The 24,944-nt window shown below is 44.3% G+C and overlaps 1 protein-coding gene across 1 annotated transcript; it reads left to right on the forward strand.

Annotated features, from left to right (window-relative positions):
• The first annotated feature begins 19,305 nt into the window (after positions 1–19,305).
• AMER3 (APC membrane recruitment protein 3) lies at positions 19,306–21,735 on the forward strand. Its single transcript, XM_068968440.1, has one exon. It carries the CDS (start codon positions 19,306–19,308, stop codon positions 21,733–21,735), a length of 2,430 nt encoding a protein of 809 aa, XP_068824541.1.
• The last annotated feature ends 3,209 nt before the right edge of the window (positions 21,736–24,944 follow it).

Raw genomic sequence — 24,944 nt, forward strand, 5'->3', positions numbered from 1 at the left:
ATCTTTTCTTCATTCTTGTTTACTGTAGCTTGTACTGTAATTTGAAGTCAAGGACCCTGATTCTTTCAGCTTCTATCTTCTTTCTCAAGATTACTTTGGCTAGTCAGGATGCACTATACAAACTTAAAATTTTGAGCTTCCATACAAATTTAAAATTTTTTTGTTCTAGTTCTAGGAAAAAAAGACATTCATAATTTGTTAGGGATTGCATTGAATCTGTAGATTACTTTGGGTAGTATGGTCATTTTTGCAATATTTATTCTTTCAATCCAAGAACATGGTATCTCTCTCCATCTACTTGTGTTGCCTTTGATATCTTTTATCAGTGATTATAGTTTTCTGTATATAGGTCTTTTGTCTCCTTAGGTAGGTTTATTCACAGGTATTTTATTCTATTTGCTTCATTTGGGAATGGGATTGGTTTCTTAATTTCTGTTTCTGATTTTTTGTTTTAATGTATAAGAATGCAAAGGATTTCTGTATTTAATTTGTACTTTGCAACTTTACTAAATTTGCTGATTATCTCTAGTAATTTTCTGGTGCTACTTTAGGGTTTTCTAAGTATAGTTTTATGTCATCGGTAAGCAGTGTTAGTTTTACTCCTTCTTTCCAGTCTGGATTCCTTTTTAGACTTTTTCTTCTCTGATTGCCCTGGCTAGGACTTTTAGAACTATATTGAATAATAGTGGTGTGAATAGCCACCCTTGTCTTGTTTCTGATCTTAGAAAATATGTATTAATTTTTCCCCATTGAGAATAGGGCTTTCTGTGGGTTTGTCATATATGGCCTTTATTATGTTGAGATAGATTCCTTCTATGCCTATTTCCTGGAGAATTTTTATCATAAATGGGTGTTTAATTTTGTCAAAAGCTTTTTCTGCATCTATGCAGATGATCACATGATTTTTACCTTTCAATTTGTTTATATGGTGTAGCATGTTGACTGATTTGCATATATTGAAGAATCTTTGTATTCCTGGGATAAACCTCACTTGATCACGGTGTATGATTCTTTTAATGTGTTATTGGATTCTGTTTGCTAGTATTTTGCTGACGAATTTTGCATCTATGTTCATCTGTGATATTGGCCTGTACTTTTCTTTTTTTGTGGCATCTTTGTCTGATTTTTTGTATCAGGATGCTGGTGACCTTATAACGTGAGTTTGAGAGTGCTCCTCCATCAGCAATTTTTTGGAAGAGTTTGAGAAGGCAAGTATTTGCTCTTCTCTGAACTTTTGACAGAAGTCACCTGGGAAGCCACCTGGTCTTGGGCTTTTGTCTGTTGGAAGATTTTTCTCACATTTTCAATTTCAGTGCTTATGATTGCTTCATGAATTCTATTTCTTCCTGGTTCAGTCTTGGAAGGTTGTACTTTTCTAAGAATTTGTTGATTTCTTCCATGTGGTTCATTTTATTGGCATATAGTTGCTCATAGAAGTCTCTATGATCTTGGTATTTCTGCATTATCTGTTGTAGCTTCTCCTTTTTCATTTCTAGTTTTATTGATTTGAGTCCTCATCTCTTTTTTCCTTGATGAGTCTGGCTAATTGTCAAATTTGTTTATCTTCTCAAAGAACCAGCTTTTGGTTTTATTGATCTTTGCTATAGTTGCCTTCATTTCTTTATCATTTATCTCTGCTCTGATATTAATGATTTATTTCCTTAAACTAACTTCAGGTGTTTTTTGTTCTTCTTTCTCCAATTGCTTTAGGTGTAAGGTCATGCTGTTTATTTGAAGTTTTTCTCATTCCTTGAGGTAGGCTTGTATTGCTATAAACTTCATTTTAACATTGCTTTTGCTGCATCCCATAGGTTTTGGGTCATGTGTTTTCACTGTCATTTTTTTCTAGGTTCTGCTTTATTTCCTCTGATTTCTTCACGGACTTCTTGCTTATTTAGAAGTATGCTTTTAGCTTTCTTGTGTTTGTGTTTTTCAGTTTTTTTTTTTTTTCCTGTTGCTATTGTGTTAGCTGCCCAGTCATTCTGACCCTTTTTGACTGCATGGACTGTAGCCCACCAGGCTCCTCTGTCCATGAAATTCTCCAGGCAAGGATACTGGAATGGGTTGCCATTCCCTTCTCCAGGGGGTCTTCCCAACCCAGGGATCGAACTCAGGTCTCCTGCATCACAGGCAGATTCTATACTGTCTGAGCCACCACGGAAGGCCCCCCCCAGCCCCTTTTTTTCTTGTAATCAATATCTAATCTCATAGCATTTCTTTAGCATTGTGGTCAGAAAAGATACTTGATATGATTTCAATTTTCTTAAATTTACCAATGCTTGATTTATGAACCGAAGATGTGATATATCCTTGAGAATGTTTTGTGTGCGCTTGAGAAAAAAGTATATTCTGATGTTTTTGGATAGCATATGCTAAAGATATCAATTCACTCCATCTAGTCTAATAAGTGACTTAAGATTTGTGTTTACATATTAATTTTCTGTGTGGATGATCTGCTCAGTGGTATAAGTGGAGTATTAAAGTCTACTATGATTATGCTATTGTCACTTTTCCCTTTTTGTATTGTTAGCATTTGACTTATGTGTTGAGGTGTTCCTATGTTGGGTACATAAATATTGATAACTGTTTCATCTTCTTTTATTGACTCCTTGATTATTATGTAGTGCCCTTCTTTATCCCTTATAACAGTATCTATTTTAAAGTCTATTTTGTTTCATATGAGTATTGCTACTCCTGCTTTTTTTGTTGTTTCTTATTTACATGGACTAAGCTTTTCCATCCCTTTTCAGTGTGTATGTGTCCTTAGGTCTGGAGTGGGTCTCTTGTGGGCAGCATATATGTGGATCTTTTTTTCTGTATCCATTCAGCCAGTCTGTGTCTTTTGGTTGAGGCATTTAATCCATTTAGATTTATGATAGTTATCAATATATATGTTCTACTACCATTTTCTTAATATTTGGGTTTTTAAATATCTATTTCCTTGGCTATACTGGGTCTTAGTTGCAGCATGCAAAATCTTTTAGTTGTGGCATGTAGACTCTTAGTTGTGGCATGGTGGACTTAGTTCCCTATCAGAGATCAATTCTGGGGCCCTTGAAGTGGGAGCTTGGAGTCTTAGCAACTGGACCACCAGGGAAGAACCTGGGGTTTATTTTTGTGGGTCCTTTTCTTCTAGTGTGTGTGTGTGTGTGTGTGTGTGTGTGTGTGTTTGAGAGTTCCTTTAGCCTTTGTTGTAAGGCGGTTTTGATGCTGCTGAATTCTCTTAGCTATTGATTGTCCATAAAGTTTTGATTTCATCATCAAATCTGAATGAGATCCTTGCTGGACAGAATAATCTTGGTTGTAGGTTTTTACCTTTTGTCGCTTTAAATATATCTTGCCACTCCCTTCTGGCCTGCAGAGTTTCGGCTGGAAGTTCAGCTGTTAATCTCATGGGTATTCCCTTGTATATTATCTATTGCTTTTCTCTTGATGCTTTAAATATTTTTCCTTTGTGTTTAATTTTTGTTAGTTTGGTTAAGATGTTTTGTGGCATATTTCTCTTTAGGTTTACCTTGTATGAGACTCGATGAGCTTCCTGGACTTGGGTCACTATTTCATTTTCCATATTAGGAAATGTTTTGATTATAATCTCCTCAAGTTTTTCCCATATACTTTCTTTTTTTCTTCTTCATCTGGGAACACTAATTCAAATGTTGGTGCATTTAATATTGCCCCAGAGGTCTTTAAGATTGTTCTCGATTCTTCTCATTCCTTTTTCTATATTCTGCTCCTTTGCAGTTTTTTCTAATTTTCTATCTCTCAGCCCACTTATCCATTCTTCTGCCTCAGTTATTCTGCCCACTACAGATTGATGTTTGCCGAGGGCATTTGTGATCTGCCTCTGCAGGGAGTTAATCCTATGCTGCTGCAGCTATTTACCTTTGACACAGGCTGCCTAAAGCTCAGCATTCAGAAATGAAGATCATGGCATCTGGTCCCATCACTTCATGGGAAATAGACGGGCCAACTGTGGAAACAGTGCCAGACTTTATTTTTTGGGGCTCCAAAATCACTGCAGATGGTGCTTGTAGCCATGAAATTAAAAGACGCTTACTCCTTGGAAGAAAAGTTATGACCAACCTAGGTAATATATTCAAAAGCGAAGACATTACTTAGCCGACTAAGGTCCCCCTAGTCAAGGCTATGGTTTTTCCTGTGGTCATGTATGGATGTGAGAGTTGGACTGTGAAGAAGGCTGAGCACCGAAGAATTGATGCTTTTGCACTGTGGTGTTGGAGAAGACTCTTGAGAGTCCCTTGGACTGCAAGGAGATCTAACCAGTCCATTCTGAAGGAGATCAACCCTGGGATTTCTTTGGAAGGAATGATGCTAAAGCTGAAACTCCAGTACTTTGGCCACCTCAAGCGAAGAATTGACTCATTGGAAAAGACTCTGATGCTGGGAGAGATTGGGGGCAAGAAGAGAAGGGGCCGACAGAGGATGAGATGGCTGGATGGCATCACTGACTCGATGGATGTGAGTCTGAGTGAACTCCGGGAGATGGTGATGGACAGGGAGGCCTGGTGTGCTGCGATTCATGGGGTCGCAAAGAGTCGGACACGACTGAGCGACTGAACTGAAGGGAGTTCAGCGTGGAGAATGAGGCACTTTGTGCTCCAGGGAGACTGACAGAACAGGTCTTTAGATAGTTTGATATTTTAGGAACTGATTTCATGATCACAATCCTTTCATCTCCTCATATCTAGAAAAGTACTAAATTTCTTCAGGGTTATATTAAGTCCTCTTGACTAACAGGAAATCTTTTATAAAATAATTTCTTGATTGCATGAACTCCCCCTTCACCAAAATCACATATATTGACCTTCACCCACTACTTCTTTGGAACAGTTTATCAAAGCTATCTGAGGTACCATCTCCTGGGCTGTAGTCCTCATTTTGCCCCAAATAAAACTTAACTCACAACTCTCACGTTGTACATTTTTTTTTAGTTTACAGTTATGGTAACTGTGAAGGGACCCAGAGTGAACATCCCTTCTTCACCTGAACTCTACAAGGAACTGGAGCTGTAATACCAGCAGCAGCCCCTTGCACCCATCTACCTTCTCAGGTAGTCCAGACGATTTTGGCTAAGCCTTTCCTGGTTCTCAGATATCCCATATTGGTTGATGGTCATGAATTTTATTTGGCAGTGAAGCAGATTACTTATTCCCTCCCCAGGTGAAAGGCACTGGGCAGGGAGTAGGGGTAGTTGAAATATACCAGAGCATACCCGCTCAGTGTATAGAAACTGAGTGGAAAGATACTGGGTTGGGCTGGTTGAAAGACACCAGGGCAATACCCACTAAGTGGAAAAATCTGGGGGCAGGGCTTGGTTGAAAGATACTGAGGAATATGCAGGGCTCAACTGAAAGATCCTGAGGTTGCTCAGTTCTAGGAGACTAAGCAGTCTGTAGTGAGTAGCTAGGAGGCTAATCTGATGCTTTTCCTCAAATTGGCTGCCTTAATAGAATTTTGGGGGATAAAATTGAAGATATTACATGAGAGTTTTACATCATAGAAAAGGGACAAAACTCCTCTCAGCTGGTTACAGCTTACTCAGGTGACTGAGAAATTTTTAGGAGGAGTGGAAGCCGAAGCCTCTTACCATGCAATGATCCCATAGGGAAACTCACTCATTAATTAAAACACTTGCTTATCCAGGGGTCATAGATAAGAATTGATCATTCAGTGATCTGAGCACTGTGGTGGTCTTAGACTGCCAAAGTGAGTAACTAATATGTGTAAGAGGGCTCAAGTGACTCTGGAGTGACTCGTGGAGGGAGTTAGGTTCACAGTGTACTGGCTCACCACAGTTTCATGAGTGAATTTTATCCACAACAAGTTCAACTTAAAATAAGTAGAGCCTCTCAAACACAGAAATCAGGGACATAAGAAAGCAGCCTCTATCTCCAGCCAGGGTTATGTACATACAAAACTTATACTTGCAAGTACCTACTTAATTGAGGAAGTTATACTAAAGGAGATCTCAACCTAAAATATCCAAATTGAGGGTCTTTTGCTATTCCAAAATTGATATTTTTGTGCACATAGTTAGAAAAAGTCAGCTGTAAGATCAGATAGCTTGAATGAAATGCTTGCAGAACATTCTAAAAGAGGAAACAATAGAGTAACTTCTTTGCAGGAAACTAACAAGAAGCTACATGAAACTATATAAGAACTCAAAAAGGCCACTAGCAGAGACTCAGGTCTAGTGGGACTGGAAAGTCATATTTAGGGCATTTATACCGTGTGGCTTTTTATTTCTGGGCATCGTCTTTCCATTTGTTCCATTTGGCTTTTGATTTCTGGGCATCTCTTTGCCATTTGTTTTATTTGGAGTGTAAATTTTGGCTGGCGATATTTTGGTACAGCTTGGTTATTTTGGTTTGAGCACACAGATTGGCTTGATTATGCAGACATCTGTACAAACTGCTTGAGCAGTTTATATAGGAAGTGCTTCCTCTAAGCTTCCACCACCACCCCACACCTAAGAACCCTTTGGGAAAAATTTTAAATGGCTGGTCAACCTATAGCTTATGATCCAATGACAAAGAAAAATGGCCTAAAAATATTAGATCTTTATTGCCACAGGGTGGGAAAATGGACAGACGTTCCCTTATGTTCAGGACTTTTCTCCTATAATCAACGGCATGGGGCTGATCAAAATAAGATCCTTACCTCCCAGAGGGACAATTCCTGATAGAACATTTTATTAGTCTGCCTTTGTTATCAGGGCTAGTTTGAGAACTATCTGGTCTAAATTTTGGTTATGAAACTATGATCACAGAAAAATAAAGATTTTTGACAGTGTGGCCATGATATTCTTTAGATTCCGGAGAAAACTGATTAAAACTTTTTTGAAGTTGTCCTACTAGGAGAAGACGTCTTCCTCTTCTTGCACCTTGAGACTACAGCTTTCAGGGACACCTATCTAGACAATCTCTAATTCCTGAAACAGAGGGAAAAAATTCTAGAAAAAGAAGCCTCTAAAAACTTCTTTAAATTCCAACTGTTATTTATAATCTAGTGAGTTTTATATTGTGCTATCTGATTCATAACTAAGTTTGGATAACAAAGCTGTGAAATCTCTTGTTTCCATTTGAATATATGTATGTCTCAGTATGTGTGTTTGTCTTTGGATATTGTTGCTGATATTTGTAAATGAGCTTTGTTTAATTGGCTTTAAGAAAAGTAAGCACTTACAACTCAAACAATTCGAAATACAAGAAAAATTAACCTAAATGAATTTTATGTTCACATGAACTGGAAAATATTTAGCATTAAATGAGGTGAGGTGAGGTGAAGTCGCTCAGTCGTGTCTGACTCTTTGCGACCCCATAGATTGTAGCCTACCAGGCTCCTCTGTCCATGGGATTTTCCAGGCAAGGGTACTGGAGTGGGTTGCCATTTCCTTCTCCAGAGGATCTTCCCAACCCAGGGATCAAACCCGGGTCTCCCACATTGTAGGCAGACGCTTTACCATCTGAGCCACCAGGGAACTGGTATTAATGTGTTTGTTGATCTAATTAATATGAGTCATTAACATTAAGCATAGTATTTACATTGTGTCTTGGTTTAATAAAAGTTAAATAAAATCTTGTTATAAGAGCAATTACTGAACAGTATCTTCCTCTTACAGAGAAATTAAAAAGGTTTTGGACAATTAATGAATATGTTTGATGCCATCCTGAGATGTTCTCTATAAAGAAGCAAATGTTTTTAGAAATTATCGCTGGTATTTATGTTCACTAGTCTATTGAATGGTAATATAGAGGATAGTTGCTTAAGGAAAGTAGGATGTATGTTTTTAGTAAACAAGGTATGATGAATGGAATTTCATTTTGTTAAGGGAAAAGGAAGTAGGTTTGACTTATAGGTGGCTTTTTCAGTATAGGAGAACAAATTAATGGGTACAGAAAATGATTAAAACAAAAAAGGTTTGTGGAAAGTTGACCCCTGAGAAAAGAGTTTTGTGCATGCTCAGAAATGACCAAGTTTAAAATATGTAATTGAGTAAATTAAAAGTAAGTAGGTGCAAAATGTGAATTTGACTTTTCTCTGTATTAAGAGGACGAGCTTTCTTCAGATGTTGAACTGCCTTTGATAACAGTTTCTTTACCTCTTAAATGATCTGTTCCATATTTGCCTTTGAAATCTTTTATTGTTTCTTTGGCTAAGTGAATCAAATTCTAATGAAACATTTTTTGACCTATAGCTAACTTTGGGATGCTTCAAAGGGCCTCTGAAGCATCCTAAAGAGAGATATTAAACTAATTAGGTTCATCTGGTACATTGAATTGCAAGGAAGTATTGTCAAACGAGTAATAAATGTCCTCAGGTTATATAGTATGGTAAATGTTACTAATATAGATATCCTAGAAATTCTATAGAGTTTCTAAAATTCAGATATGTCCTGACAAAATATTATCAGTCATGATTCCAGTTATCATCTTAAAGTGTTGTTACAGCAGTAACCAGATTTCTTTGTCAATTATATTGTAGTCAGATTTTTTCTTTTTTCTGTTTTTTAGATTTTTTTGTATCCCTTATTTATTTTATTTTTTAATATAAATTTATTTATTTTAATTGTAGGCTAATTACTTTACAATATTGTATTGGTTTTGCCATACATCAACACGAATCTGCCATGGATGTATACGTGTTCCCCATCCTGAACCCCCCTCCCACCTCCCTCCCTATACCATCCCTCTGGGTTATCCCAGTGCACCAGCCCTGAGCATCCTGTATCATGCATTGAACCTGGACTGGTGATTTGTTTCACATATGATATTATACATGTTTCAATGCCATTCTTCCAAATCATGCCACCCTCACCCTCTCCTACAGAATCCAAAAGTCTGTTCTATACATCTGTGTCTCTTTTGCTGTCTCACATACAGGGTTATCGTTACCATCTTTCTAAATTCCATATATATGCGTTAGTATACAGTATTGGTGTTTTTCTTTCTGGCTTACTTCACTCTATATAATAGGCTCCAGTTTCATCCATCTCATTAGAACTGATTCAAATGTTTTCTTTTTAATGGCTGAGTAATACTCCATAGTGTATATGTACCACAGCTTTCTTATCCATTCGCCTGCTGATGGACATCTATGTTGCTTCCATGTCCTGGCTATTATAAACAGCGCTGCAATGAACATTGGGGTACATGTGTCTCTTGCAATTCTGGTTTCCTCAGTATGTATGCCCAGCAGTGCGATTGTTGGGTCATATGACAGTTCTATTTCCAGTTTTTTAAGGAATCTTCACACTGTTCTCTATAGTGGCTGTACTAGTTTGCATTCCCACCAACAGCGTAAGAGGGTTCCTTTTTCTCCGCACCCTCTCCAGCATTTATTGCTTGTAGACTTTTGGATAGCAGCCATTCTGACTGGTGTGAAATGGTACCTCATTGTAAACGTGCCTTCTTAAGTCTTTTGTCATTATAGGCAGTTATGGTTATTTATTATTTATTTTAATAAATAAATAATATTGCTTTTACAAAATGGTTCCTCTTCAAGAACATTTATAGAAAGAACTTTTGGATAAACATGTGTTTCTTACTTTCAGACCATAATGCTGAACTGGGTAAGAAATTAAAGGATTCTAATGGGAAACCTGATGGCTTCATAAAAATTAACAAAAGGACTTAATGAACTGGTGAATATGCTTATGACTTTTATGGTTTCTATCTGAAAAATTTACTGGTTTAAATATATGTTTTCTAAGTATAAGGAAAACCTTCCCCTCAAACTAATTATGACTTACAGTAATTTGGTAAAATTATTCTTTTGTAAGCAAAAGTAAAACTTACCTTTTCTCTCTCTGTCTGATCCCTCTAGAGACTGGGAACTCTAAGATTTCCAGTAGCTTTATCAGATAAGTTAGGAAGGCTATCTCACTAACAAGTACAGAAATCTCAAAGAATCTTGGAGCTCTTGAGAAGGGAGAAATTCACCTAAATTTATTAAGCAAAATCTGTAATAAGCCCTTGGCATAACTTTCCTAGCCTTGAGTTTTTTTTTTTAAAGTTCAGCCTGAGACTCAGCAAAGCAAAAAAAAAAAATGTCTATAAGAACTGTGGTGTTGGAGAAGACTCTTGAGAGTCACTTGGACTGCAAAGAGATCCAACCAGTCCATTCTGAAGGAGATCAGCTCTGGGATTTCTTTGGAGGGAATGATGCTAAAGCGGAAACTCCAGTACTTTGGCCACCTCATGTGAAGAGATGACTCATTGGAAAAGTCTCTGATGCTGGGAAGGATTGGGGGCAGGAGGAGAAGGGGACGACAGAGGATGAGGTGGCTGGATGGCATCACTGACTCGATGGATGTGAGTCTGAGTGAACTCCGGGAGTTGGTGATGGACAGGGAGGCCTGGCATGCTGCAATTCATGGGGTCACAAAGAGTCGGACACAACTGAGTGATTGAACTGAACTGAACTGAACTGAACTGATAATCAATTATGGCTATATAAATCATCAGGTCAAGTTTATTGAGACCAGACATTTTCCAAAAAATGTCATCTTAATTTGGTTATATTTGGTAAAAATGAGGGTAACCTTAGGGAGAAAAAGATGTTTCAATAAATGTTAAGTCCTAGTTTTGTTAATGGAGGTCTGTATCTACTAAGGCTCATTTCCTGGATAGTTCTTTACTATATTAACATAACTTTAATTGAGTTATTAAAGGACACTCTAAGTTGGTTTTTGAAGCTTATCTCAGTAATGTATCATTGGACAAAGATCAGATGCCTCACAACCTGCAACCAGGACTGGAAAATGATTTAAGGGACTGTCTCCAACCCAAATGGAAGGACTTTTTTTTAATCGAAGGAAACTACATTACACCAGGACAAGAGGAAGATATCAGAAGCAGACAGTTTGCTGAAGATGCTGGACCCGACTCATGATAATTTATAATGTTTTCTTGACTTCTTGGGGCTTTACACACAAAATGTTTTCTATCATGGACATCATCCTATGCTAGTTTTAACACCCAATCCAATTGTTGGGTTTGTGGCTAATTACCTGCTTCTAATACTTCTAAATTACTTTGGTGGATTTCTTCACTCCAAGACTCTAATTGGATGACCCTTAAGAAATTTATTTTAGAAGAATGAGAGTTCAGTCCTGCTCTGTCTACCCATATTACTAGATGGGACCCTCTCAGATGGCCTATTGATAATACCTGCTCTGACCCTAACCATAGATTCAAAGTTTCTTTTCAGGTCACTCAAACTCAGTCAGAATGATGACCTAAGTCTCAATCAAAAACTGTAACCTCTCATCTGTTTAAAGGAAAACTCCCATAATAATGGGATGAACATATATGGTTAGCATCAGTCTGTGGTCATTTAAGGTTTAAGGCCCCCTGTTTATCTTGGGAACAAGTAAATTATACTAGAATAATCAACCTAGTAACACTAGGAAATTGGGCTAAGAGTCTTATATAATTTTCCTAAAAATAAAAAATATTGGTACAGAATAGACTAAGTAAAATGACCTAAGAATGTACTGTGGTACACCTAATGTAGGTTCTCGACTTAATTCTCACTTAAATCTTTAATAATACTTCCAATGATATTATTTGTATTTGCCAGTTTTACAAGATTGTTGTTTCTTGCAATTACCGAATATGTAACTGAGTCCCCAGTGAAAATAATGATGACTAGGAGACTTGCAGTGGTTGATGAAACATATAGTTCTGTATACCATCAATGATTGTAATAGTGTAACTCTAGATATGCTGCTGCTGCTAAGTCACTTCAGTCGTGTCTGACTCTGTGCGACCCCACAGATGGCAGCCCACCAGGCTCCCCATCCCTGGGATTCTCCAGGCAAGAACACTGGAGTGGGTTGCCATTGCCTTCTCCAATGCATGAAAGTGAAAAGTGAAAGTGAAGTTGCTCAGTCATGTCCCACTCTTTGCGACCCCATGGACTGCAGCCCACCAGGCTCCTCCGTCCATGGGATTTTCCAGGCAAGAGTACTGGAGTGGGGTGCCATTGCCTTCTCCGAACTCTAGATATGGGAAGATGTAATAAGAGAGAATATTTTCCTGGACAGAAGACAGGTGTCCAGAGACCTTTAATTATTTTTATTTTATTTTTTAAATTTTTTAATTTTTACTTTATTTTACTTTACAATACTGTATTGGTTTGGCCATACTAATTATTAAAGACCCAGTCCAGTAATAGCACATTGAGTGGCCTATCAGCAAAATCTTCTCCAGAACTAGGAATGAGCCATCCTAACAATGTGGGATGAAATAATCATTAAATGCCTCCCAAATTATGGTCAAATTTATGACTGTGAGGGGGGCCCTATCAGAATGGACTGGTTGGATCTCCTTGCAGTCCAAGGGACTCTCAAGAGTCTTCTCCAACACCACAGTTCAAAGCATTAATTCTTCAGTGCTCAAGTTTCTTTACGGTTCAGCTCTCACATCCATACATGACTACTGGAAAAACCATAGCTTTGACTGTACAGATCTTTATTTTATTACCAGTAGTCATGTACAAATGTGAGACTTGAAGCATAAAGAAGGCTGAGCACTGAAGAATTGATGCTTTCGAACTGAGGTGCTGGAGAAGACTCTTGAGAGTTCCTTGGACTGAAAGGAGGTCAAACCAGTCAATCCTAAAGAAAGTCAACCCTGAATATTCATTGGGAGGATTGACGCTGAAGCTGAAACTCCAGCAATTTGGCTACACTATGTGAAGAGCTGACTTGTTGGAAAATACCTTGATGCTGGAAAAGATTGAGGGCCGGAGGAAAAGGAGGCAGCATAAGATGATATGGTTAGATATCATCACTGACTCGATGGCCATGAATTTGAGCAAACTTCTGGAGAGAGTGGAGGACAGAGGAACCTGGTGTGCTGCAGTTCATGGGGTTGCAAAGAGTGGGACACAGCTTAGCAGCTCAACAATAAGTGTTTATTAACTTTAGCTGGTGAGGACTGTGGCGTCTAGGGGATCCGACACATGATTCAGGGTTATTTGGTGATAAGGCACAGATCCACCTTTGTTTTTACCTAATAGGGTGAAAACTGATTCAGGGACAACTGAAGGACAGAAACTTCTGGGAAGTTCAGGACTATACTATCAACGTGAGTGGAGGGGGACTTCTGGGATAACAGTGAGTCAGTCACTGGGTAGAAAGATGGTTCAACTCCAAGAAATGTAAGAAGGGGGCTCACCCAAAGGTGGGTGGTGACCCTCACTGAAGGAGGAGCCTGTGGTGGAGCTCTTGAATGGGGTGACTGGGGTGGGACAATCTCAAGGTGACTGAAGTTCAAGAAGGCTGCTGCCTAGTGACAAATTCAGTGCAGACCAAAGGTAGTATTCAGGTTTTTTTTTTTTTTTGAAATAGGAGCAAGGAGGGAGTTCCCCATGCTCAAAGAAAGGAAAGGTCTTCATCATACACGAATTGCTGACCTCTCTGGGGACTCACCCCAAGCCTTGGCTGGAAGACTCCTTCATTCTTCCTCCCAGAGCTCCTCTCCTGCACTGTTCTGTGCTGCTTGGGATCAGTCCCCTCATCGCACCCCCACACCCTGCTCCACCAGCCCTGTGCTGCACCCCTCACACATGCTCCTGGCACTTCTCTCTGAGCCATCCCAGAATTGCTTAATCCATATTTTATTCCTACAGCCAGTGTGCAAACCCTCTGCCCTCCACTCAGCGGGGAGAGAGCCCTCAAAACACTTTCGCCCCTCCTGCAAGACTTCGGTGGCCCACAGTGCCAGCAACCCCCACACTGTGACTACCTGAAAGGGAAGCACCTCCTTACTTCTCATTAGTAATCTAATCGGGGCCCAAGAAGGGTACTCCATAAGGAAGATTCCGGGAAGAGTGCCTTGCATATCGAAACTGGCCTTCTTCTTCCAAATCCTCTCTGAACACTGTGTAGGACTCGTGGCTAGGCCCTTCCGAGATGGTTGGGGTTAAACTTGCCAGGCGCTGTGGGATGTGGGGGTTAGGGGTACCCACACCTGCGCACTCTAAGGAGTTCTGACCGTGGCTGTGGAATACAGTATACGGTCGGGGCCGACAGTCATGATTGGATGACTGTCAGTCTGGGGTGCACAAGAGGCTGGGCCTCAGGGATGCAAAATCACAGCCCTGCGGGGAGGCAGAGAAGCACCGAGGCTGATATCAGAATAAACAAAGCGAGACGGAGGCATTGCCAGAGCAGCCCCCATTCGGCCCGCGCGCATCACCTCTCCGACTACTGCGTGGCGGCGGACAGGCTCCCGGCCCACCTCTGCCCCGCCCAGGCCTAGCTGCCCTCTCGCGGTTAACCCTTGCGGGCCCGTTTCCTGGAACGGCTGCCCAGCGCCTCCAGCGCCGAAGGAAGGACGCGGGCCCTCCGCCTCCCCCGGTCCTGAGTGGGCGCCAGGCTCCGGGAACTGGCCGTGGTGCTGAGCGCGCAGCTCGGTATCGGGCGCGGCTCCCAGACCTGCCAAGACCGCATACCGCGACACTCCCGGCCTCAGCGGTAAGTAGCCAAAGCCCCGAGGATGTAGGCGTGCGTGGAGTGGGGGAAGGGAGTGATTGGGGAATTTTTGTGCGATTTTCGTGCAATGGGCGGGCTGAGTGGAGGAACCAGTGTCTGCACTCTGTCCACTCCCCAGTGCCCAGCGAAGATAATGTGGTGTCAGGGAGAGATGATCAGTCTGAGCGAGGGAAGGGGGAAACCTTCTCGCGGATGGGGTCTTGGGAACGGACGAGTAAGACTGGAGGCCCATCTTGTCTCCACTGGGCAGGCCAGGAATATCCAGACACTCCCTTATAAAAAGTGGACCAGGACCTTCGGTCCCCAAAGGTCCCTTTGTCTCCCCAACATGAGGGTTGAGTGAATTGGTAATGTTCAAAACAGTGCAGTTTCTGTTTCTGCTTTATCCCCAATCTCACACCCACCCCAGAACACAGAGACTGTCCCTCCCCACAATGGCCTTCACTCCATCCATATGGAAGGTTTTGGCTTCGACAAGATAGCCTATTACAGAGATAAACTACTGCTCCATACATACCCTCTCCACCCCAGTGTCCAAGATGTCCCTGGGTGGGGCTCTCCTCAGAAGCCCCTACTCTTATCACCACTCACCCCTTTGTGTTTCATGTTTGTGATCTCCTGGATATTGGGGGGTGGGGCAGGGGAAATCAGGGTAAATACCAAAACTATCAGCCAAGATTTTCGTATTTCCAAACTGTTTCTGTTGCATATGTGTGACTCCAATGTTTTTATTTTGCTCCATGAAATACTCAATCATTTTCATGTTCAAAAATGAAAGGAAAGCATAGATTACCTTACCAAAAAGAAAAGAAAATTCCAGGCAGTTGAGCTAGTTAGTCATAATGTAGAAAAGCAGCAAATGAAATTGCTTCATTTTCTTAATTTGCAACAAGTTCACATGCATGTGCATGCTCTGTGTAAGATGCTTCGAGGGGAAGCTTTCACATGTGGGAAGTCTCTGCCACCACTTTCTTTCCACTGGACCCTCCTCTGGCTCCTAACTGACCTCTCTGCCCTTTTGCTTCTACTTTACATTCTTTTCACAACTAGAGTGCCATGGCTGGCAAATAATGGGAGAGTATCTCTCAGGTTCCCCCCTAAAAGGGTGTTTAGCCACAGGATAACAAAGCAGAATGTGCATTTTTAAAACTGAGAACCTGGACACATATGGCCTCTGCCCTCAGAAAATGAGAGTGCCAGCACCTGGGTGTCTAGATAAATCCTACTGTGCCCCTAAGAATTATCAAGAAAAATGACTGCTCAGCCTGACTCAAGTTGGGTAGTGGATCCTCTGACCATTTAGGGAGTTCCCACCCATGTCGCATATGGATTGCAGATTTCCAAAGAGTCAGGATCTGGTAAAACATCTTAACATGGAAACTGAATGGACTGAACACACACTGAATTTCAGTGAAATAATCTTTATCATGCCTGGTTGAAGTTATTTTCGAGAGTACAGTAAGAAAAAGATTTTTCTAAAACATAAGAAAAGTAACTGCATAATCATAATCAATATCTCCAAAATTTCTTGCCATAGAAATTATACTACCTTTAGTTACAATTTTTCTAAGTTTGCATGAGCTATACTTTTGCTTTTAATCTTCATTTTCATTTTACTTTCCAAAATTTCTTACAAAACATATTTATTCTTCAATTTTTAGATTTCCCATGAAGGGGAAATTGAGTTGGTTCATAGAATGTCTATCACAGTTAAGAGCACAGGTTTAATATCAGACAGTCTTGGGTTCAAATCCTAGCTCTGTTGCCACCTATGTGAGGGTCAATCCATTGACTTTTCTGGATGTTAAATTCTCCTTTGTTAAAAAAGGTTACAGCAGTATGTCCCTTATAAGCTTATGGGCTAAGCATTCTGCGTGGTTACCACTATGCTGTGTGCCCCAAAACCCATCAGGGCTGGACTACAAAGGTTTGGGAGAAGTAAGAATGGGGTCTGCAGCTACGGGCTGGGAAAGGCTTGGGCACATGCTACATGCTACCCAATAGGAGGCAGAAAGGCAGCTGACCCACTGTCCAGGGTGCTGCCACAAAGAACTGGGCTATAGCCAGAGACAAGCCTGGGTTCTGCAACTTTCCCTTGCATGGTGCCTGCTCCTTCTGGTCAAAAGTCCCAGATGTTCCTCCACTGGGGAGGAAGCATTGCTAAGGGGTGGGAGTGGGATGGAGGTGGTGATGTTTGCCCCTGTGAGCCTGTGCAGTGCCACCTCTGCCACCTCTTCTCATCCTCTTTGGCTTTAATGTTGCCAGCTGGGCTGGGAGGCAGCCCCTCCACTCACCTCCCAGACCTCATGTTAAAGCATTTCTGAGACTCTCTGGAGGGGTCTGGTAAGCCTCTTTGGCAGTGAGTGTGAAAGGCATACATACTGACAGAGTCACTTGCTTGCACACCTGCTCTATTCCTTCCTCACAGATTGTGGACTAAGAGAGAGTGAATCTAGGTGCTCCCTATGGAGAACCAAAGAAATCAGCTCGAACTCTATACTCTCTCCCTGGTCAGACTGCCAGAAGACCAACTGGCAGTCCCTCACTGCCAAGGACATGTGGAGACAGTGAGACAGATGGAGCCTGAGAGCTGGATACCTGTGAGGTCCAGTAAACCAGGATGGAGGGATTGGCTTTAAGGGGGTGCTCTTCACCCCTGCCTTCTTTTAGTTTTCTTTTTTTAAGAGTTACATTTTATTCAGTGGAAATTTTTAGGACTTCAAGCCCAGGAGGCAGCATCTCAAGTAACCATTAGCGAACTGCTCCAAGGAATCGAGAGTGGGAATCAGGTTATATAGAGGATTTGCAACAAGGGGCAGGTAGCATTAGTGTCAAATAATTATGGTTAACTAAAGAAAACCAGATATCCCAAGTTAAGGAATTTAGTGCTTTTCTAGGTATGGGAAGATGCAAGAGTCAGGGCTCCCTGAAATCATTCCTTTGATATGCAACTCGGCTATCTGGGCCAGTATCCTGTGTTTTCACGTCCTGACTTTTCTCACTGGCTCCTCTTGGAGTGCTGCAATCACTGATGACTGTGACATCCTTTGATTACTGACACAGTACTGCCTTCTTTTCATGTGTTCTCATGGGTTTCCAAACTCACCCCAAACTAGACCACTGCTTCTCTCCCCCAAACCAGCTCTTAGCACAGGTCACTTCCTTGCCTTCATTCACCTCTCATCCTCTCCACTTCAGCTTTCCCTCTTTTATGATCCCCTTAATGGCTTGTATCCAGGCCTCAGTGTTTATCCCCTTATGGCATGTATCCAGGCCTCAGTGTTGTTGTTGTTGTTTTTTTTTTACATTGTTGCAACATTTTATTTTAGAGACATTATTTTTTTTTCAGTACTTTTTTTTTTAAATTTTAAAATCTTTAATTCTTACATGTGTTCCCAAACATCCCCCCTCCCACCTCCCTCCCCATAACATCTCTGTGGGTCATCCCCATGCACCAGCCCCAAGCATGCTGTATCCTGCGTCAGACATAGACTGGCGATTAGAATGTGTTTATTCCCCTAATTGCATGTATTCAGGCCTCAGGTTTCTAGACTTTCTTTCTTAATTTGCAGAATCCTGGTGTTTCTTTTTTTGAAAGATAGTATGGCTTTACTCTCTTTATCAAGCTTATAGTTGCAGCCTCCATCTAGACCTTATCTCCTTACACCCGGCCCATTTTACTGACTCTTGTGGGTCACCTCTGTTCAGAACCTCTCTCATGGTTTAGTTCATCCTCCACTCAGACATCAGATAAATGGTCTCAGACCACCAAATTCATTATGCCATTGCTTCCACCTGCTTCTTCAGAAGACTTCTATAGCTCTTTATTGACTCAGGGTAAGGCCAGACTCCCCAGCTGTGCCAACTATGATAAACTTGTTAACATTCTTACCACCTCCCTACTCTCAAGTCCAGGGAAGACATCAGTAAGCGATTCCAGCATTCTTTCCCATTGAACTCAGACTGGGCATCAGAAAATTTCTCTTCATGGCACTCCAGGTAGCAATGTCTGTCAGTTAGGATATGCACAAAAGACAACACCTGCCTGCTCCTCCAGCACATGATGAGCTGTGTATGGCCAGTCTGTCCATTCCTGGTCTCATGCTTGTCTCCTCTCTTTTGCTTTCTGCCACATTGCTGTCTCTCTTCTTCTGCTCAAGCTCTGTGTGCAACATGAAATGCTTGGTTGTGCCTTGCTTGCCTGCTGGGTATATCAGTCCTGAAGGCACACATGTGTCTTCCCCTTCCACTGATGACCCACGGCACCAGCCCTGGAAGCAGATTTCCTTTCAGCTTTGCTGCTTACATGAAGGAAGCAATTTACTTATTGACTTCTCTGCTTCATCCACTTAGAAGGGCCATGATACTCCCCCTAAGGATATGGTGCTATTGGTAGAGTGTAGGGCCTGGATATGGGAGGCTAACTTGCCCAGACAAGCTTTGAAAGGATTCTTGAGTGAGTCACAAGATCACAGTTACAGGAACACCAGACCCTGTCTGCTCTCATTTTGGCTCCAACTCTGTGCCTTTAAGCATGTGACTTAACTTCTCTGAGTATCAGTTATCTACAAAGGCTGGAGCAGTAAGTGTAGGGGTGGGACCGTTCCTATCTCCCCCTCCCCTTGCCTCCACAGAGGATCCAAGCTCAGATATCAGAGCTCAGCTCCCATGCCTGTGTGAGTGGGGCAGCGGGTGGGGTATGGGTTTTCTAGAATCACAAGCCTCCATCCTAGATATTGAGTGTCTCCTGCTTTCCCCCATAGCAGCGGAGACACTGCAGAATGGAGCTGAAGAGAGGAAAGACCTTCATCAAATCTAGCCTGCAGATTGACCATGAGAAACCTCCAGACCCAGCAGCGACTGCCCTGACCACAGAGGATGCAATCTCACTGGGAGGGCAGCAGCTGCCCCACAATGACAGGGGCCCCCAGGTTAGTTCCAGCACCCAAGGATACAACAGATGCCTTGATCGGGAAGCCCAGCCAGACACCAATGGAGGGCCTGCAACTCTCTGTGGGGCCACCTTCAAACTGGTTCGGAAGAGCAAGAATCACGACAGTGTGCCGAAGGCTGATAGGGCAGCCACAGCTACAGGGCAGCTGGTGGGCAGCGCAAGTTTCCCAGGGACCCCCAGCAGCCAGCGCATGATTGACTACCACCACTTTGTGCCCCAGATGCCCTTCGTACCAGCTGTGGCCAAGAGCATCCCAAGGAAGAGAATTTCCCTGAAACGACCGAAGAAGTGCTTTCGTAACCTATTCCACATCCGCAGAAACAAGACTGAGAATTTGCCCTCACAGGCAACCAAGGGGCAGGGCTTGTATTCTCCCAAGGGCCCATCAGAGACTGGAGGGCAGCAAGGCATAGCCTTCCTCCCCTTGGGTGAGGAACTGGGACTGGATGGCCAGTGCCAGGACCTGTCTGACAGTGAGTTCCTGCCCGATTCTTCCTTTGACCTCTGCAGGGCCCTGTGTGAGGACGTGGCCTCACTGAAGAGCTTTGACTCACTCACAGGCTGTGGGGAGATCTTTGCAGATGAGAGCTCAGTGCCATCCCTGGAGCTGAACGAGGGCCTGGTGAGCCCTGCCCAGAGATCACAGGCTTCTGACAGCAAGGCTTCCAGGGGCCCCTTCCAAGGCAGCATAGAGCAGCTGGCATCACCTGCCCAGAATGAGATGTCTGACTTTGCCAAGTTCTGGGACCATGTGAATCACTCAGTGAGGCAGCAGCAGCATGCCCTGCTAGGCCCGTGGCTGGGAGGCCCCCAGGCATCAGACACAGACCAGCCCAGGCCAGATGCAGCTAGGCTGGCTGAGCTCCCCCTGTGCCCATGCAGGGATCCCCACAGCAGCTCCAAAGCCAGCTCCACAGACACAGGGACCCCCAAGAGTGAGCGGCCGGAGTCTGTGTCCACGAGTGATGAGGGCTACTATGACGCCTTCTCACCAGGCCTCGAGGAGGACAAGAAAGAGGCCCCGAGCCCAGGCACAGCCACAGCCACCTTCCCCCGGGACAGTTACAGTGGAGACGCCCTCTATGAGCTCTTCTATGACCCTGCTGAGGGCCCTGGGAGTCCGAGCCTGGATGACGACTTGTGCGGGTCCGAAAGTCTATCGGGACCTGCAGCGGGAGCCCCGTTGTCCATGTGCAGCTTCCATGTCGGTGCAGAGGAGAACCTGGCTCCTGTTCCAGGCCCAGACCTACTCAGCCAGGGCTTCTTGCAGAGCTCTTGGAGGGGCAAAGAATGCCTGCTGAAGCTCTGTGACACTGAGCTTGCCATCACCATGGGCATTATCAACTGGCTCCGCCGGGGCCCGGAGCTCCGTGCCTTGCCTGCCTCCACTCTCAGAGAGCCGGCAACTCCCTCAGGAAGACTGGTGGAGAAACCAGGAGCTGGCTCTGAGAAGATGGGCCTAGGTCCAGTGAAACTGGATGGCAGGGGGACCCAGGCTTTAGATGCAGGTAGAATCTCTATGAGCTCTGTACCCAGCAGGAAGGAGCTGTGGGCATGTTCAGGTCCCAAGGGCCTGCTTGCTGGAGTGAGCAAGGTCCTAGCTGGGGCCAAGCAGGAGACCAAGTCTTCATCCTGTGACCCCTGTCTGGAGTGTGTGCCAGTCTCTGGGGAACGAGGGACACAAGGCCACCCTGAAGGCTCGTTCTCCCCTGTAGGGTCTGCAGCCGCCATGGTAACCAACACATCCAGGAAGAACAAGGTCCCACACCCATCTGTTTGGCCTGGCTCCCAGGAGCCCAGGCTGCCTAGGAACCTCGGGTGTTTCCAAGGTCCCTGGAGGCCAGGTCCTGGGGGAAGCACCATGGATTCAAAACTCACCCTGACAGGCTGTGTGGCCCAGGTGGAAGCCCTACAGATCAACCCAGACTGCCAGTCCCCTGCTGCTCAGCCCCCAAGACAAAACACAGGTAATGGGCTCTGCGGGAAGCCTCAGGCCAGGGACCCTGACATTCTGCAACAGGAACAGCCTAATGGCTTCCCTAACCTGGCTGCCATCTGTGCCCTGCCTTCCCTGGCCAACCCACTCCACATCCCACAGGACCAGAGATGCCCAGGCAGCATTCTGGACCTGAGTCAGCTCAGGGAGGAGCCTGCCATGCTGAATGTCCAGGCCCGTGTCTCTGTGGAGGACCGGCCCCTGCAGCCCAACTCAAGGGCTATGGAGCAGGCTGCACAGAGGGGCCAGCTGGACTTGTAGTGTGCCTCTGCCTGGGATCACTTGCCAGGAATTCTGGCCCTCACTTCCAACAGCTAGTGAGAGGGGGCCCCCTTCTGCAAGTGCCCAGAAAACCACTGCAGCTTTTCGGATCACAAGGGATTCTCTGCAACCAGCAGGAAGTAGGGGCTATCAGGACAGCACAACCGAGCCCCAGCTTTGGAACAGTTTTGCATCCTTGGGATCACATTCAGGAGAGTCTAAGACCCAAATCTTCATCCTTTGTTCCTGATGTGAGGACTGGAGGACTGTACTGGGGGGAAGGGAGTGTCAGTATTCAGACAGGCAGACTGGGGCATTTTAACATGGGGGCATCCGTGCCTAAATCCAACAGCTCTGCCAGAAGAGGTCCTGGGAAGCCCAGGGCCAAGGACAACTGCAAAGCTGCCAGCGCTCTCAAAATGTTCCTCACCGATTTCCTCACACACTTACACAAATGAACAGTCTAAACCCAGGTGTCTAAACATACCCTCGGCCACTTACCATACAGTATGTTGGAGAGAGGAACTCGGGCTTGAAACTTTCGGGAATGGAAACAGTACATATTGTAAAGGGCACATATTGTGTTGATAAGTCTGCACAAGAATTGAGAGTAATAAATGTGAGTGAGGAATCTGAGACTTGGGTAGAAGCTTGAGACTAGGGGTTAGCTCAGTAGTGTCTAGTCACCCCACCTCCAGAATGAGCAGCCATAACCTATGGCTGAAGGGCTGAAGGGCCCTGAAGGGCTAAGGGAATCAGAAGCAGGACCAGCCATCTTAGCAAGAGCCTTGAACCAGCGGATGCCATGCATTCTTGTGCAACCTTGCCAGGGCTGGCCAGACCCTGGAGACCCTGAACAATGGGTGTTCCCAGTCACAAAACATCCCACACAAACAATGGTTTCCCCCCATTTGCGCGCTCTAACAGATCTGTGGGTGGCAAGACGCTCTGGGGAAGAAGCTGTCTGATTCTCCACACTGCCATTTTCATCCTGCGTGCTGCCAGCATTCTAGCTGCCTCTTGCAGGAAGGCTCATTTTTGAATGAAGCTGTATCCCCCAACCCCTCAAAAAAATCACAACATTTGCAGAGCACCAAACATTCAGAATCTCAAAAGGAAAGGTGGCTTGTATCTCAGGAAGGGCAGGTGTCTGTCTGGCCAGCCTCAGGGCAGCAGACCAACAGTAAGCTCCTTGACAGGGTCCTCTGATTAGATCCTGCCTCAGGTGCCCTGTTCTGTTGAGTTGCCAGGCCGGGAGAGGGGGGAGTATGCTACAGGCAGCTATAGAGCTGTTTCTTGAAGAAGTGCTATGGGCCCAGTGATAAGGGAGGGATTCCAGACAGAGAGATGCAGTCTGACCACAGGCTGGGGCCACTCCTCATTGTCCTAGGCGTTGTTTTCAAGCTGGAACATGCTCCGTGGCTCTCATTAATAATTCCCTGGGGCCTGCTATGGGCGGATGAGGGCAGCAAATGGGAGGCTCAAAGGGGCATGACAAGTCTCCTGACCAGGCCCACTGAGACAGGACACACGGAAGGCCAGGGCCCACCTTCCTGGGAAGCCACACTTGACCCTTCCTCCTAGGACTGTCACAAGTGACAGTTTTGGGGGCTTTGACACAAGTAGGTGATGCATGTCAGCTGCTTTCCTGGTTTCTGACATGGAAACGTAGGCCATGGTGTGGATGTGACTTGCCCACATCATCCTCAGCCAGCAAGTGGGGCCCAGTTCTTGGCAGCCCCCACTGTGAACACCCTTCTCAAGGCCTCCACTCGTCCCTTCTTTCAGGATACAGATGTCTGGGGCCTCTGGGTGCCAGGAGCACACCTCCCTGTTACTTTGTACTGCACCTGAGCAGAGAGAGTACCCAGTAAATACTGCTGCAAGAATGAAATACCAAAAAGTTGTGCATGGTTTTCTGATTTCTTGCTGCCTGTGGGCCTGGGGTCTAGAGAGCAACAGAGTTGGGTTTAACTTGGTTGAACTTCTGATGAAGACTTCCTTGATATGACACAGTGACTCATGGAGATGTAGAAGAACCAGCCCAGCCCAGAAGTACTGGGAAGGTTATGAACCAAGGTGGTTCCAGGACTCAGAGGCCATGGCAATGAGGATGTACAATGACCCAACAGCAGGGAAGCAGATATAAAGACCTGGGCCATGCCTACCTTCCCAGTGGCTCACTGTGGAGGATCTTAAGCAGTGCTGGCACCACAGAGATTATCCTTCAGCAATCTGAGTAGCAGACCCAGCAGTGGTCTACGAGACATCTTGCTGGGAGAATGAAGGAGGCCATGTGGTCTTCCTCTCGTGTTCTGTGAGTCAAGGTTCCCTCAGCCCATCTCCCTTTCTGTACCCCACTCTTTAGGCTGCCTTTCCCAGAAAGAGGGATCCAGGCAGTGCCAGTCTGACTGGACTCCACAGGTCTCAAGTGTGTCCTTGAGTGACCCACTGCTAGGAAGAGGGGAACTTTGGGAGTCAGCTCCTGGGACAGGTGTCAAACCCAGTGATGAGTGTGGAACAGTTCTGTGTGGGGCATTCTCAGAACTCTGGTCAATTTCCAGTCCTTCTATTCACACATGGCTGTAGAAGTTATAGAAAGTTTTTCCCATGTAAAGTAAAATCCTGAGAAGAAGGTCCAGTTGTCCCCAGCTCACAGCTGTCCCAGGGTCACACAGTGGTGGGGGAACTGGGACTCACCCTGGCGCCTGTGCACTGTGCTTTTGCCCTTCCAACCTTCTGAGGTTGAGTTCAAAAATGGGAGGTGCTGGAAGGGATTCAGGCAGCCTCGCAGCTGAGCCTGACAGTAGGGTGGCTGGGTGGACCAGGAGGGCAGGCAAGTGAGCAGAAGGTGCTAGAATGGAAAAGGGGGTGAAGGCCAGCACAGGTTGGGGAAGACCCTGAAAACTACACTGGGGGTACTTCTTACATTTCCTGGCTCTTCATTTTATTTATTTGTTTACTTGCTTATTTATATGAAGTGAGGACTGATACACAGAATACAGAACAATGAAAACTAAGTTTCTTCTAATTCCTCTCTTATCCCTGTTGTTTTGATTCAAAATCAATTTCCATTCACTACAAGCAATCCAAACAATGCCATATGCAGAGCCTTAGCTTCCCTGTCCTTGAAATTGGATGTGTCCTCAGACCCTTTCTGTGCCCATGACATAAATACACATGACTTGCACCTTTTTTTTTTTCACTGC

This window comes from Capricornis sumatraensis, chromosome 3 (genome assembly GCF_032405125.1).
Source record: "Capricornis sumatraensis isolate serow.1 chromosome 3, serow.2, whole genome shotgun sequence".
Taxonomy (NCBI): Eukaryota; Metazoa; Chordata; class Mammalia; order Artiodactyla; family Bovidae; genus Capricornis; species Capricornis sumatraensis.